A 15,392-nucleotide genomic window follows, 5' to 3' on the forward strand; every position below is an offset into this window, starting at 1 on the left:
TGTTTAAGGACCAATAATGAATTCCTTCACAGCTTTTAGCTTGTGCATGCCTCTGCTATGGAAAGAGTGGATGTGATGTCAATCACGCAAGTCGCTTCTGTCCTAAATGGTGTTAGGGTTCTTGAGTTGTTGGACAGCACTCGCTCAAACTCCTAACTTGTGCCTTTTAGGTGATGGATACGCTTTGGGGATTCAGGAGGTGAATTACTCACTGCAGGATTCCTAGCTTCTAACCTGCTCTTGCAGCCACTACAATTATATGGTGAGTCCATCTGGGTTTCTGGTCAATGGTAATCTCCAGGATGTCATTGGTGGGTATTTCAGTGATGGAAATGTTATTGAATATCAAGGGGCGATGGATAGATTTTCCTTTGCTGGAGATTGTCATTGCTTAACAACTGTGAGGCATAAATGTCACTTGTTACTTGTCAGCCCAAGCCTGGATACGGTTCAGGTCTTACTGTACATGGACATGGCTGCTTCAGTATCTCAGGAGTCATGAATGGAGCTGCACGTTGTGCAATCCTCAGCAAACATCTTCACTTCTGACCTTATGATGGAGGGAAGACCTTGATGAAGCAACTGAGGGAGGTTGGGCTGAGGACATAACCTGAGGAACTCCTGCACAGGTGTCTTGGAGCTGAGATGATTGATCTCCAATAACCACAACCAACTTTCTTTGCTCTTTTTCCATCTTCCATCCACCCATTTGTTGGGTTTCTTTAGGCAAATGCCAAAGACATGCATGCAAACAGGTAAAAATGGTGGAAGCTAGAGCACTGACGGTAGCCTATACTGTTTGATACACTAATAATATCTAATAGCTGAAAAACGTTGACCATTTATGTCATTTATTTTTATTATTTATCTTTCTTCTGTTTTATTTTAATTGATTTTTGAGCCCCTTGCACACTTTTCAGTAGCACAACTGAGAGTCAAAAAGATAGTGGACGCTGTATTACCTCAGACTTTCAGCAGAATGATTCTGGATAACTTGTGACCTGATTTTCCTTCTACTTACCCGTCAAAGCCATTTACCTCTGCCTACCATCAGCTCTTTATGTCATCGGGGAGAAAATGAAACAGGAGTCGAAGCTGCAAATGCAATCTACTAATGCAACACAGTGTGACCTTTCAAAGGTTCATTTGTCTACTGAACAACTAAAGAGAGTTGCTTACCATCTTTCTTTAAGATTCATGTCTACTTTAAAGTTCTTACTACTAATTAATGATTTACACATTAAACCACAGTTGGTAATAAGAATTGGTCAGAAATACAGCAAAATGGTTACCTGCACAAAACCGCACATTGTAGCCTCATTAGGAACTGGCAAACTGGGCCGACCGTGTCGGTAAACATTGACAATGTAGGTTGCTATAACAGTCGGTTGTTTGCGAGACTCATCCGATACTAATATATGGATCCTGTTATTTCCAAGGCCAAGAGGATAATTGGCAATGCTGAGGTTAGACAAGGAGAATAAAAAAAATTGGTTAGATTTTTCACCTATTCCTGTGCAAGGAAGTAAAATGACCCTTTGTTCATTTCATGAGCTATTGTGTGTGTGTGGCATGATCTTCTTCTGCAAACATCATCAGTCTTACTAACAGGGTAACCTGTTCTTTAAAGCTATTGCCATTCTTCCAACATATGTGATGCTAGATGTGAAAAATACCTTATGCTTTAATTTGCTACATGGGGTGCATTTTCCAGCAGTCAAGAGAACAAATGAAAATACAGTACAATTCAAAAATGAAGCTCAACTTCATTTTTCAGCCCCACCTTCAATTTCCTTCTTATTAATGTGAGGACTAGTGGAGGAGTTGTCCTTTCCTGCTTGCTCCAGTCAAATACCAACAATGCAGCAGTGTCCGGAGAACCACACCTACTTTGTCGTTGGCTCCCTTTAAGCCTTTACAGGGGCTATCACCCATCACACTGGCTTGCAGTGCACAGCCAAATCAAGGAGATTTGTTTGTTATGGCCAATTGATCAATCACCATTCCCACATATGCCCATACATAAAATAAATGACTCCTCAAAATTGTGGCAGCGGTCAGCTTCTGACATGTAGCCATCAAAGTATCCAAAGGTGAGCCAGCAGCTTTCATGAAAACAACAGGTTATTAGTCAATCCACATCAAGCAGCACTGGGATCACTGCAGAACCATCATGGAGATTTGTACAAGTTTCTCAGGCAGCTGTCATCATGCAGCTCTCATTCCTCTCTCCACTATTACGCCCTTTCAACAAAAAGATGACTGCACAGGGAGAAGAACTACAACCTTGACAATTTTGGTCACACATTTCTACAGCTTCATGGTCCATGACTTGTTTGGGACTAATCAGAATCATGGCATCACCAGGACCATCAATGAGAAAATTTTAGGGTTATACAGCAGAGCTTCAGCTGCCTGGATTGATCTACTGTTTTATTAAAATATATCACACCTATAGTTGACCGTATGCATCATTGTTGTGTGTTTCATGTGATCAAACATGGCAATGCTTAAAGGTTCTCAGTTGAAAGAAACTGAAGAACAACAACTGATGAGGAAGAATCGACTGAAGATGAGAGAGATGGAGGACGATGAGCAAGCAAATTCGAGACAGAGGAGCCTGGACTAACTGAAAGAACAACATTTCCAGTCAATTGCTCTTACCATTCCCCTGAAAGGTGGAAAATAAAGCCTTCTACTCACTCAATGTGAGAACTCAATTAATCTTCTTCTGCATTCATTTTAGACATTGATATCTTTAGCTGAACAATATTACTCAAAATTGTCTTTCAATAACACTTTGAGCACTTATTTTTGTAATGAGCAGTTTACCTGGGTCCTTTTTTCTCATCCAAGTGTACTTGGCAGTGGCAATTGGCTGCTTGTGCTCTGATCTTCACTATCACCACATCAAAAGGCACTTCAGAATAGTACACTTTGATCTTTGGCATAAAGACAGGATTCAAGTTCAGCTGTGGGCTAGTGAAGATGTGTGTAATGTAGGCCAGAGTATGTTTAGCTGTTTAAAACAAAACAAGTCAATTAACATAATCAGAACCTCTCAAATTAAAAATAAGTGATTGTTTAGATAGTTAACTGCAATTAGTTTGGGTAAGGTCCACTGAGACAGAGAAAAATAGTTTGTCGTGGAATTACTCAGTATAGGTTGATCTCATTTAGCCTCTTTATGGTTTCTTTTTCATTCTTTTATGTCCAGAGGTACCTTACACACAACTGAATTATTTTATCTCAAACACCAAATCACCTGTTGTAGTTTTCATCTACTAAAACGAACACTAAGGGCAATGTGATGACATCAAGGGTGAGGGAGAGAGGGAGGGGGATCAAATCAAAATGAGCAGCGCAGTAGCTGAGTGGTTAGCACTTCTGTGCAGTAGCACCAGGGACCTGGGTTTCAGGCAACTATGTGGAGTTTTCACAGTATCCGCAGGAGTTCTGGCTTCCTCCCACAATCCAAAGATGTGCAGGTTAGGTGGATTGGCCATGCCTGTAGGTTAAATAGGAAAAATAATAGAAAAAAGAGGCAGTTGCCCCCCTCTCTCCCTTATACTTCGCTCCAACTATTTTGTTTGATGTTAGCACTGTCCTGAATTGGCTTTGCTTGTAAATATTCAGTTGGGTGCACAAGTATTTTCCTGGTGGTGGAGAAAGAACTGCATATAATTATAAAGTCTATACACAAATGTCTTCATTTTTCTGTCTCACTATATGAAAAAAACTACAAAATAAACCACAGGCGACAGAAAAAGAAAGGTAGTTGTTGAGGCCCTCTTGTGACACATTAGTAGGGTCCCAGTAAAGGCCCAGGTTCAAGTCCCAGCAGAGGTGTGTAAGTAACATTAAAAATAATAAATAGGCAGTTGTTATTGTGCTTTTGAGGTGCAGTGGTGGTGTCTATACCTCTGAGCCAGGAAGTTTGGATTCAAATTTCACTATGCATATTTTCTATTCAACCTGTTCAGAGATGTCATTATACACCTTTGCATCAGGTGTGACTTGAACTGGGCCTCGGGGTATAGCAGTAGGGACAATACCACAAGAGGTGCTACTAGATTAGATTACTTACACTGTGGAAACAGGCCTTTCAGCCCAACAAGTCTACACCGACCCTCCAAAGAGCAACCCACCCAGAACCATTAACCCCTTCACCTAACACTATGGGCAATTTAGCATGGTCTCTGGTACTGTGAAGCAGCAGTGCTAACTGCTGAGCCACCGTGCTGCCCACTATCTCGCAATATAAAGTGATTTGTGTGATTAGGATCCTTTTTTTAAAGCACAGTCTAGGACAAACTGATGTTGGACAAATCATTCTTTTCCTTCAACATCACTAAATCAAATTTTCTGTCATTCCAAGGCCAACAGCATTGTTGAAACAGCTTCATTGAACAAACCACATCCTTTATTCATTTGTTTAACAAGGCAGAGCACCATCATTTTCAATCAATCAAAAATGCAATTAAGCTTTGCCATCAATACCCACATTCCACATGTCGTGCATTTAATTATTTTTATGCATAAGAATGTTACCTAGATTTTTATGTATCTTTAACGCAATTTTTAAAAATCCTTAATTTTAAGTGCAGTGGGCTTCTGACCTCAAAAAAGTAAAAACAATGACTGCAGCTGCTGGAAACCAGATTCTGGATCAGTGGTGCTGGAAGAGCACAGCAGTTCAGGCAGCATCCAACGAGCAGCGAAATCAACGTTTCGGAAGGGCTTTTGCCCGAAACGTCGATTTCGCTGCTCGTTGGATGCTGCCTGAACTGCTGTGCTCTTCCAGCACCACTGATCCAGATTCTGACCTCAAAAGCCTAAACAAACTGGGGAACGGGTGTTGGGATCAGGAGATGGCAGATGGCATGTGTCCCTAATTTTAAAGATGAGCAGCTACATAATTAGATCCCACACCAAATTTCAAGTATTTTATTGAGACTATGCCTCCAGAATGACACAAAGCAACTTAAGAGACCTCCAACCAGGAATGTGTGCTTGGATTCCAAACCAAGCTCGTTATGGACAAGTGGCGGAACTGGTAGAAGGTGGTGTTGAGATGTAATATAATGTGTGGAATCAGAAATTTGGGCCATGGGTGTTTAAGTAGTTGAGTCTGACTTGAGAAAGGCCATTGCAATACAGCACCATAGCATAGTGATAGTGTCTCTATCTCTGGACCAGAATACCCAGGTTCAAGCCCAACTTGCCCTGGAAGAGATGTGTCATAACATGTCTGAGCAAGTTAATTAATATAAACATGAGGTCACATGATCTCATATTTTCTCTCACTCCCTTGCAGCCTGAAGATGTCTCTGTACTCTGTAAATATTCTTTAAGAGTACAGCATGACCAAAAATATTGAAAACTGGACCTTCAAGGCATCATAGCAAAAAAGTTTCTTGCTGATTGCTGCCTGCAGCAGTACTTCACGGAGAAATTGGATTGTTTGCAAAGCCCAAATTGTTTTACTTTTAAAGGGACAAAGAAGACTTTTATGAGCTATTGCATTTTTTCATTGGCATCCAATAGATCCCCTGACCATGCGTTTTGTGCACAAGAAGTCTCTTCTAATGAAAAGAGATCTGCTTCACAAGGAAATGTTGGCATTCCCTGCTATCAGAGTAGATGTGTTCACTGAGTAAACAATGCTGAAAAATGTAGGGTGCAATATGCTGAAACACACTACCTTTTTTCTCCTTTAATGCTGCAGTCAGTAATGAAATGTATGTGGGAACTGCATTAAATATAACGCCCACAATAGACATGTGGCCCTAAAGGAGCAAAAATAAGTAAGTCCTGTTCATTTAGAAAATAAATCACTAATATTCATGTATATTTCATTTATTTTACTTTATGTTGTTTCTAAGACAGGGCAACCATCTTATCACACAAATTACTGTAAAATCAATACTAACAATAGTCAATTAGACAGGCATTGATCTCCCTGAAAGTCTCAGTGAAAACGTTCCTGCGACATGTATTGTTGTTGAGGGTTATTAGTGACCTAACCTGCACAGAATTCTATTGCTGCATGAAAGAGGTCATTGTAAAAAAAAGGTTATAAATGTGTGCTATGTAACAGAGTGACTGATCAGCACGACTGTTTGTTGATTTATTAGACTCCAGATCAACCAACTTTCAAAAAGATAGAATTGCTGCTTTTACATTAGAAATAGTAGGCAATAACTTTTTAAAAATTACTGTAGATAGTGAATAAAAGATAAGAAACAGCAATCATAGGGAACTAGTCTCAGAGGGTACAAATGAGGTCATAGTGACAGTTAAGCTTGAGTGGTTTGTATCTATCATCTGAGCACAAAGGAAATTATAGTTTTCCAACCAGTCTAATATTATATATTGTGCATTTTTCATTTTATCATTTCTGTATATTTGTTTTGGACAATTTTTCTATCATATAGAAAGGTACTGATAGTCATTATTGGCTACATTATCTCATAGCACTGTCACTAATAGCACCTGTGATTTTGGTAGGCATCTGAATTGTTAATAAGATTACAGTGTTGATGACTTAGGAGGATTTCCTAAAGACACCAGGTTCATTGATGCTTACAGAAGTGCCAGCACTTCTCTCAGCAAATTAAACTGGCTGTTACTTTTTCCAACCATCATGAGTATTTAGCCTAGTAGTAGCACGCTAGTGACTTGGTTTACTGCTCAATGCACTGTACAGACATCTCCTAGTCACTGAGCATGATTCGGTGATCAGGAATAATTTAGCAACTCAATTTGTAAAAGAACTGTTTAGTTACTTTCAGTTATTCCAATGTAAAGAACTTCTGATGATATATAATTTTTTTATATAGAAAAGGGACACACAGCCAAAAGACCACAGATATGTCTGAAAAGTCACTGTGAATCCATGGAATATCACACCTGTAGAGTGTTTGGCAAATTTCAAACAGAGAGACTTTAATGGAAGAGATGGAAAGCAGAAACCTGATTAGCTCTCTTAGCCAAAAATTATTTCATGTGGATGGCGTAAAAATTGCAGTTAGGACGTGTTAGCCCTTCCAAGATTTTACGACAAAAGGGTTAAAATCCATCTGCAACCTCTGGTCGATGTGTTCATGGACTGATGTGCTAATGAGAATTAATATGCTACGTGGGTCTCAATTTGAGGGTAGCCCTTAGACATTTCGGTGCTTCAGGTAAATGGATCTTTTGTTCTAAGAGTTGGAAACCAGGCAAATGAGTGAAGTCACCATCAAGAAGAAACAGGACAAAAACCTGCCAGCTAACCGCAGAGCCAAAAATCTTGAAATCAATTTCTTCACTACCAATGTCAGCATTGCTGGATCATCCAAATTAAAAGGTGGTAAAATTTTACCACTCTCTCTTCATGGAATACAGAGACTGATTGGTATACCTTTTGTGTGTGTTTTTTTTTACTCAATTTCACATTTATGTGTGTTACTTTTTTCACATTTAACAGCTAACAAACCCACACTTTCTTCAACTAAAGAAAGCCTGGTAAATCTAGCCCCTTTTAAACCATGAATATTTTTGAGTTGAAAAAGAAAATGGCCACAAAGCAAGGGAATTAAGCTTGCTATGACCATCAGAGGGAGGAATTAGATTAACAAGGGAAACCAATTCACCCCAGAAACATAAACATTTAGGTATATCCCATCTGGAATCATAACAAACTGGGGACATTCATCTGGTGAAGAATTGTAGTATTACTGCTGCTGGAGTTCCCTTGGTTTGTTATGCACAGTCGGATTGTTGCTCTGCACTGTCCCTTTAAAACTGACAGGTGGCTATGCATTGGCCTCTGAAGTACATATTCCTGATTGCTGCTTCACTTTCCACCCTCAAAGCTGAGAGTGAACATTGACTGATACTAACTTTGTATTTCACATTTATCAAGATAATTGAATTTAAATTGCTCAGACACCTTTGAGATTAACAAATGGCCACAACGTTATTAGTCCTGTATCATAAACAGCGACTATACAGATGATGGTGCTCCCCACTTTGCAGCACAATTACTGTCACCTGCACAAGGATGCTGATCAGCTAAGTGTGGAATTGACCCATAAGATGGTAAACTCACATGCACTCATCATCTGCTGGGCACTTCCTGAATATGTTTACTGACCGGTAGGGCAGTAGGTTAATGGGCAACAATGATATCAATCTAATCATTTCTCATATTGAATATAATCAAGAGGCTCTTGTTGCTTAGAACCAAAACTTAGTATCTTAACAGACATCATGAGACAGGAGCTTGTGCAGTCAACCCAAGTACGTTTGAATACAAATCCAGTAACTAAAAAAACAGCTATGTCTATAATGGAGTCATAGAGCTGTACAGCATGGAAACAGACCCTTTGGTCCAACTTGTCCATGCTTCCCACATAACCTAAATTAATCTATTCCCATTTGGCCCATATGCCTTGAAACCTTTCCTATTTATCTACCCATCCAGATGCCTTTCAAATGTTGTAATTATAATAGCCTCTACCACTTCCTCTGGCAGCTTGTTCCATACATGTACCACCCTCTACAAGAAAAAGTTGTTCCCTAGGTCCTTCTCAAATCTTTCTCTTCTCACCTTAAACCTATGCCCTATCCTGGGAAAATGACTTTGACTATTCACCTTAACCATGTCCCTCATGATTTTATAAACCTCTACAAGACCATTTGTAAACCTCTACAAGACTACCTCTCAGCTTCTGACACTTCAGGGAAAACAGCCTCAGCCTATTCAGCCTCTTCCTATAGCTCAAACCCTCTGACACTGGCAATATCTCTGTAAATCTTTGCTGAACCATTTCACGTTTAGCAACGTCTTTCCTGTACCAAAACGATCAGAATAACTACACAATTTTCGAAAAGTGGCCTAATCAATGTCCTGTAAAGCCACATGACATTCCAACTCCTATACTCAATGCACTAACCAATAAAGGGAAGTGGAGCAAAAGGCTTCTTCACGATTGTGTCTACCTGCAACTCCACTTTCGAGGAACTATGCACCTGCAGTCCAAGGTCTCCTTGCTCAGCAACACTTCCCAGGACCTTACCATTTTCTCTCTCTATTATGTCTCACAAGCAAACACTTAACATCAAAGTTATTTTCCACTACGTGCTATTTTCGTTAGCTATTTCTTCACTTCTTAGAAAAAAAGATTCAAAATCTGCTTAAATGTAGTGCACAACACACCAGAGATGAACTTTGCTGACCAGAAAATGCACTCAATCATTTTTTTATGTCTTGCAATGTCGAACATATCTACTACCAAGTGAATTTAAATTTATGTATACTGGAAAATGATCCATAATGTTGAATTGATTAATTTGTTAACTGAATGATAGAAGAGGAACACATTTACCTGTACTGCAGTTCTTTTGCTTGTACTGACCTGTATAAAAGCAAATATTAGTGAAAAGCAAACAATTATGCATAAAGTGATTATTCAAAGATGTTTCTTTAGTTTCTGTAAAATATTTAAAGGATTAATATAATCAAATTTTATATGAGCATTAAAAAGAAACATCGAATTTAAATACTTATAATGTTTTTCTCACTGTTGCTTCTTGAAGCATGATTTGCATTTTATCATTGTGCATGTTTGTGAAATTCTACTTTGCAATATTCTCTATAGAAATGATTTTTGAAGACACAGTTTAGAAGAAATCTCATTGATTGAAAGCTTCAAAAGATGTGTAGATAAATATACAAATTAATGGCAGGACTATGCCATTCAGCCCTTTAAAACTACTCTGCTTTTTAATAAGATCATGGCTGATCAGATGTGAACTAAACTTCACTTTCCTACTAATACTCTATGACTGCCTTGATAGTCAAGAATCTATCTGCCTCTAAAAGTATTCAATGACCCTACCTGCACCCTTCTCTGAGAAAGAGAATTCCAGAGAATTCCAAACCTCAGAGAAAACAAAATTCTCCTCATTTCTGTCTTAAGTGAGCAACGTTTTGTATTTAAGCTGTGTCTCCTAGTTCTATTCTCTCCCACAATGGAAAACATATTCGCAGCATCTACCCTATCAAGTCCCTCAGAATCTGAAATGTTTCAATAATATTACTTTTCATTTTTCTAAACTCCAGTGGATAAGGTACAGTCCATCCAACCTTTGGACATAAAACAACTAACCATCCCACCCATTAGGTGGATGAATCTTCTCTGAACTGCTTCCAATGTATTGCATCCTTTTGAAATAAGGAAATCAAAACTGCACAGTTCTCAAACGATGGCCTCACCAACATGATATAACTATAGCAAAACATCCCTCCTCATATATTCCATTCCTCTTTAAATAAATGACAACCTTCCATGTTGATGTTAAATATCCAAAGACTAGTGCGTCTTACTCAAATACATATGTACCTTAAAATGTTTTTGAAATCTATGATCAAGTGAAAAAATTCTGAAAATGGGTTAATGGAGAAAGTGAGGACTGCAGATGCTGGAGATCAGAGCTTAAAAATGTGTTGCTGGAAAAGTGCAGCTGGTCAGGCAGCATCTAAAGAGCAGCCCTTCTTCAGGAAGGGCTCAGGCCCGAAACATCGATTCTCCTGCTCTTTGGATGCTGCCTGACCTGCTGCGCTTTTAGAAGTTTATATCAATCAAAAAGGGATCAATTATAAGTTTCTTGGACAGTATAGTGTGCTGGTCCATGAGGCCTTCATGTGCCCTGACCTGGAAGCAATGCCAAGAGTTCCAGGGAAATTGAGAAGATTCCAGATATGCGCCATACCCAGTCAGATTGAGCAGACAGAACCCAGTTTATGTGGAGACTGCTGTTTGTGGAAAATTGGCTAAGTTCTAACAGAAAAAAACCTGGAAATCTACATTGAAGAACAGTGCAACTGCAAAGGAAATCTACAGGTGAAGTCACTGCTCACTTTGTTGCATCTACTACCCATTTTGCAATCTATAGACTGTGATTTGTCCATTAATTTACATTGATCTTTACTTGCTTTGAAGTGAAAGATATAAAAACTGAAATTTTGTTGGCAATCTCTTCATTTGGTGCATTGTTTGGTAAATTTAGTTACTTTAATTTATTGATGCCCACTGGGATTTTAACAAATTCTATTGGAAACATCAATGGATTCCTTACCTATTTTGTTGTTGCTTTCAAACCTTTCAACTCTATGAGAAGGTATTGATCCAGTTTGATCCCTATTAAGAAAAATGAACACTTGTATAAGAAAGCTAGATGACCTGGTTCAGGGCTAGCAATATAGTAGCTCCCTCATAACTTCATGGTTACTGATCTGCCCAGTATCTGTGATAACAAACACTGGGGAAACAACTGAACTATGATGTTTGAAAACCACCATTCATTTGATGAAAATTGTCAATGCTCTCTCCAAAAGAAGACCAATGAGGTTGAAGCCTAGGATCAAACTGATTTTTTACATTTGTAAACAAATCAGTCAAGGCTGCACTTTCAGCATTACAGTCCCACTGAGATGTTTTTCACTGCCAATACAGTGGTAAAACACTAAATATCAATGTTATTCCTGTACTCGCACCTGAATGAATCATGCATTTCTACATACCTCTCAACAGTTCCAGCATTACCAAAGAAGAAATAAAAGCCAATATCAAGAATCGGAAAATATCATAATAAAGAATACAAGATGATTGGAATATCAGAAATGCTCACTTTGCAGTAGATAAACTGAAACAAGGAGTTATAGTAGAAGAGGAGATTAACACTGTATAAATTTCAGCAAGGAACCAAACATTTAAGGCTGGATACTGCACAAGCATACTGTACATAGAATGTAATGTTCTGGCTACAGAATCACAAATACTAACAGCAAGATCAATACTAAATCTCTCTTCTCTGAAACATTTCATTCGTCATTATTTCAACCCCATGACAATAACAGGACCCCATCAAACACAGACACACATTGACACACGCATTCACAGACACACACACACACACACCTCTCTAACAGTTGTGAAAGAAAATCAGATTACTCAAAGATGTGTTCTTTGCTGATCTTCTCAACAATACTTTTAAAACAAAAATAATTTCAAAGCTTAATCTATTTACCATGTGAAATGATTCAAACTCTTCTGCACATTTGATGCTTGAAACTGGTCATGGAGCATTGAAAATAGCAGATGCTGGGCAAGCACAGATTTTGTTTTAGATGCATGATCAAAATTGTGATGGAGTACATATAATATCTTTTGGTAGTCTGGATTAATGGATGGGTAAAGCTGTAGAAAAGGACAGGCCATAATAAATAAAGTCATGAAACAAGAACAACTTTTGATATTTTTACTGTCATTTACAAATATAATTTCCATGCATGTTAATTATAAAAATAACTGTAGATCAGAAAGATGAAAAACAACAAATACACCCAGTCAAATAATTAAGGTTTTGGTGATGACCGCATGAAAGGACCATAAAAATGATGAGATATTCACAAATGTCTCAATGGATTAAACTGCATTACAGTATCAGATATTTTCAGAATATTTTAAGCGAGATTCAATAATTTTTACTAAACTCAACAAGTTTGATCCGAGATATAAACATGACTTTAAATAAATTTCCTATCTACTTACATACCAATTCAAATTTTCCTTGGCTTTTGAACTCCTTTTGAAAATTAATAATGGCTGTTAGATCTCTTGAAGTCAGACAAAATTCACGTTTTTGAAAATAGCTGTGATTCTGCAATTAAAATAAACTGATGAAGTGAACTCAGTCACAGCTAACCTTATACAAATGAATACAGCCACAGCCAATATACACAACTCTGATCTAATTATTTCAGTTGTCTCAAATACAAGATATACATGGTTGAGGCTTTTGAGAACTGAAGTTCATGTGTTAGAGTCCTCAAATTTCCTGAAGTATTTGTCTCTAAAATTGATTGGACTTTGTACTCAAGAAAGCAAGCAATCACTAGATAAACTTACCAAAGGTTCTGAAAGATAAGGTTTATGCCAGATGAACATGGAGACTTTGGATTGTGGCATCGGAATAAGTCAGATTTGGATGTCTGGAAGGTGTGGACGTGTTGGACCGAAGGGTCTGTTTCTGTGCTGTATGACTGTATCACTCTATGTGAGTTTAGGGTGTGATTACAAAGTTGAAGTAATAAATTCATCCTTATTTACCCAGTTGAGCACCTTGCAGCATAGTAGTGTCCTTCTAACAGTGGTACAAGAAAGCTCCATTTTGGTTTCTCATGATGTTGGTTAATGAAGCAAAGCAGAGCTCCATGCATACCTTTCTATCCATAGAAAACAGCAAACGATTTTCTTTTTGTTACAAACCTAATAGAGCACGATTGAGCTTTTACAATTATAAACCAGGCTAGAAAAGCTACTGGAAGCTTTAGTGAAAAGATTTGAAAATCAGAACTTTTAATTGCCACATTGATGCATGCTTGACTTTAGCTCACTTTGTAGTATTTATATTTTTAATAGGAAACTTACGTCATTAACAGCACTTCTGTGGTGGGTGGGAAACTTTACCTGTATCTTGTGATGGAGCAAATGTCCCAGTACGGGTATTTAAAAGGTTAAGAATTTTTCCGCTTATTCAAAAGCTCAGTTTCCCTACAATCTCTCTAACAATCTTTGGGTATTCCTACACCAGAAAGCCTGTAGCAGTTCAAAATAGCTTCTCATTTCTACCATTTTAAGGATACTTGGAGATGGGTAATAAATAGTGGCCTTTCCCATGATATCTACATCTCATGAATAAACATGAAAACAGTACGTGTTCTGTGATTGATTGTAGCAGTGAAACTTGACTCAACACTGGGAATGAAGGGTTTGTCATATGAGGGCCAGATGAAGACTCTGTGTCTATACTCAGTGGAGTTATAGAAGGATGAGGGAGTATCTGATTGAAACTTACAGAATTCTGAAAGGCCTGGATAGAGTGAACATGGAGAAGATGTTTCCACTAGTAGGAGAGACTAGGAGCCAAGGGCACAGCCTCAGGGTGAAGGAAAGACCTCTTAGAACTAAAATAAAGAGATATTTCTTCATCCAGAGGGTGGTTAATTGTGGAACTCGTTGTCACATAAGGCTGTGGAGGCTAAGTGCCTTTAAGACAGAGATAGCTAGATTCTTGATTGATAAGAGACTCAAGGGTTACATAGAGAAGGTAAGAGAATGGGGTCGAGAAACATATCATCCATGATCAAATGGCGCAGCAGTCATGATTTGCCAAGTAGCGTAATTATGCCTATATATCTCACAGTCTTATGATATTTTGAATCCTCTGAATGGCCCTTTGGTACAATGTCCACTATTGCTCAAAAACTGATTGTATGAAACAATTCCTTCATTACCTGGTCTGATCAAATAAAAAACGTTTCCTCTTGTGGGTGAGCCCAGAAAAATGGGAAGAAAGAAAAGAGTCAACAGATGAAGTAATGATTTTAGGAGGAATTTCTTTATACAAAGAGGTGGAAAAATGGAAAGTTCTGCACATAGAGTGTTGAAGCATATAGGTTTGGTATGTTTAAGGGGAGGCTTCATGTGTACATTAAGGGAAGAGAGTACGGGAGTTTGTGGCTCACAAGGAGTTCAAAATCTAGCACAGGTCACTAATGAAAAGGCGTGTTTCTCTGCTGTAACATCTATGCAACATAATAAGGTGGTCTGAACACAGCTCTAAAACCTTACCTTCAATTTTTCAGATCGATATATATTTTCTAAAGCTTCGTTTATTTCGCCCAGAACAGAAGTGCCACCTAGCAACAACCTGAAAGTATCTTCCAGTATGAAATCTTTAGTGATGCGATCTGCAAAAGCCAGATTGTCATCTGCTTCAAAGACAGGCTGTTGGTGCACCTAAGCAAAAGAATGTGAATTATTGATCTTACTTCTTTCATCTTATCAAAGCCTTTCATAGCACAAATATATAGCTAAAGTAATTGAATCTATTTAGATTTCTGACCCACATACTCAAAGTACATGCTATCCTGATGTAATGTATACCCGATCCCTGACAAACCTGAATAAACTATGGACATAAACTGGCAAATTTATTCAAATATAAAATCCTCAGGTTCTGCCAGAAAGTGCAATTAAAACATCCAGGAGCAGAATTTCTCAATTATTTTGACCATTTAATTCATTAACGACTTTTCAGATTGCCATCAAAATATTTTTGAAGTCTTCATCATTATTCGTTATTTATTCTCAAATCACAGATCACTAGAAACCCTCAATCAGCTTATGGTTAAAGAAGAATTTCAAATAACTGAAATCATAGTTTACAACCAAATTATTGGTGTGTGATTTTGTGGAATATTTAAAGCATTAACCACAATGTGAAAGCAGTGTGTTGCTGTCTCCTTCAAAAATATTTATGTGCAAGCGGTATACGGG

General features: G+C 38.1%; 1 protein-coding gene across 1 annotated transcript in view; it reads right to left on the minus strand.

Moving 5' to 3' along the window:
* The window catches only part of cped1 (cadherin-like and PC-esterase domain containing 1), a 216,443-nt gene that overhangs the window by 111,223 nt on the left and 89,828 nt on the right, over positions 1 to 15,392 (minus strand). Inside the window, exons 9-15 of the mRNA XM_060839791.1 lie at positions 14,685 to 14,852; positions 12,607 to 12,711; positions 12,079 to 12,248; positions 11,128 to 11,189; positions 9,375 to 9,404; positions 2,833 to 3,019; positions 1,293 to 1,461 (exon numbers count right to left, since the gene is read on the minus strand). Of these exons, the coding sequence (XP_060695774.1) occupies positions 1,293 to 1,461; positions 2,833 to 3,019; positions 9,375 to 9,404; positions 11,128 to 11,189; positions 12,079 to 12,248; positions 12,607 to 12,711; positions 14,685 to 14,852 (891 nt within the window). The remainder of the gene's footprint in view (positions 1 to 1,292; positions 1,462 to 2,832; positions 3,020 to 9,374; positions 9,405 to 11,127; positions 11,190 to 12,078; positions 12,249 to 12,606; positions 12,712 to 14,684; positions 14,853 to 15,392) is intronic.

Source organism: Hemiscyllium ocellatum, chromosome 19, assembly GCF_020745735.1.
Source record: "Hemiscyllium ocellatum isolate sHemOce1 chromosome 19, sHemOce1.pat.X.cur, whole genome shotgun sequence".
Taxonomy (NCBI): Eukaryota; Metazoa; Chordata; class Chondrichthyes; order Orectolobiformes; family Hemiscylliidae; genus Hemiscyllium; species Hemiscyllium ocellatum.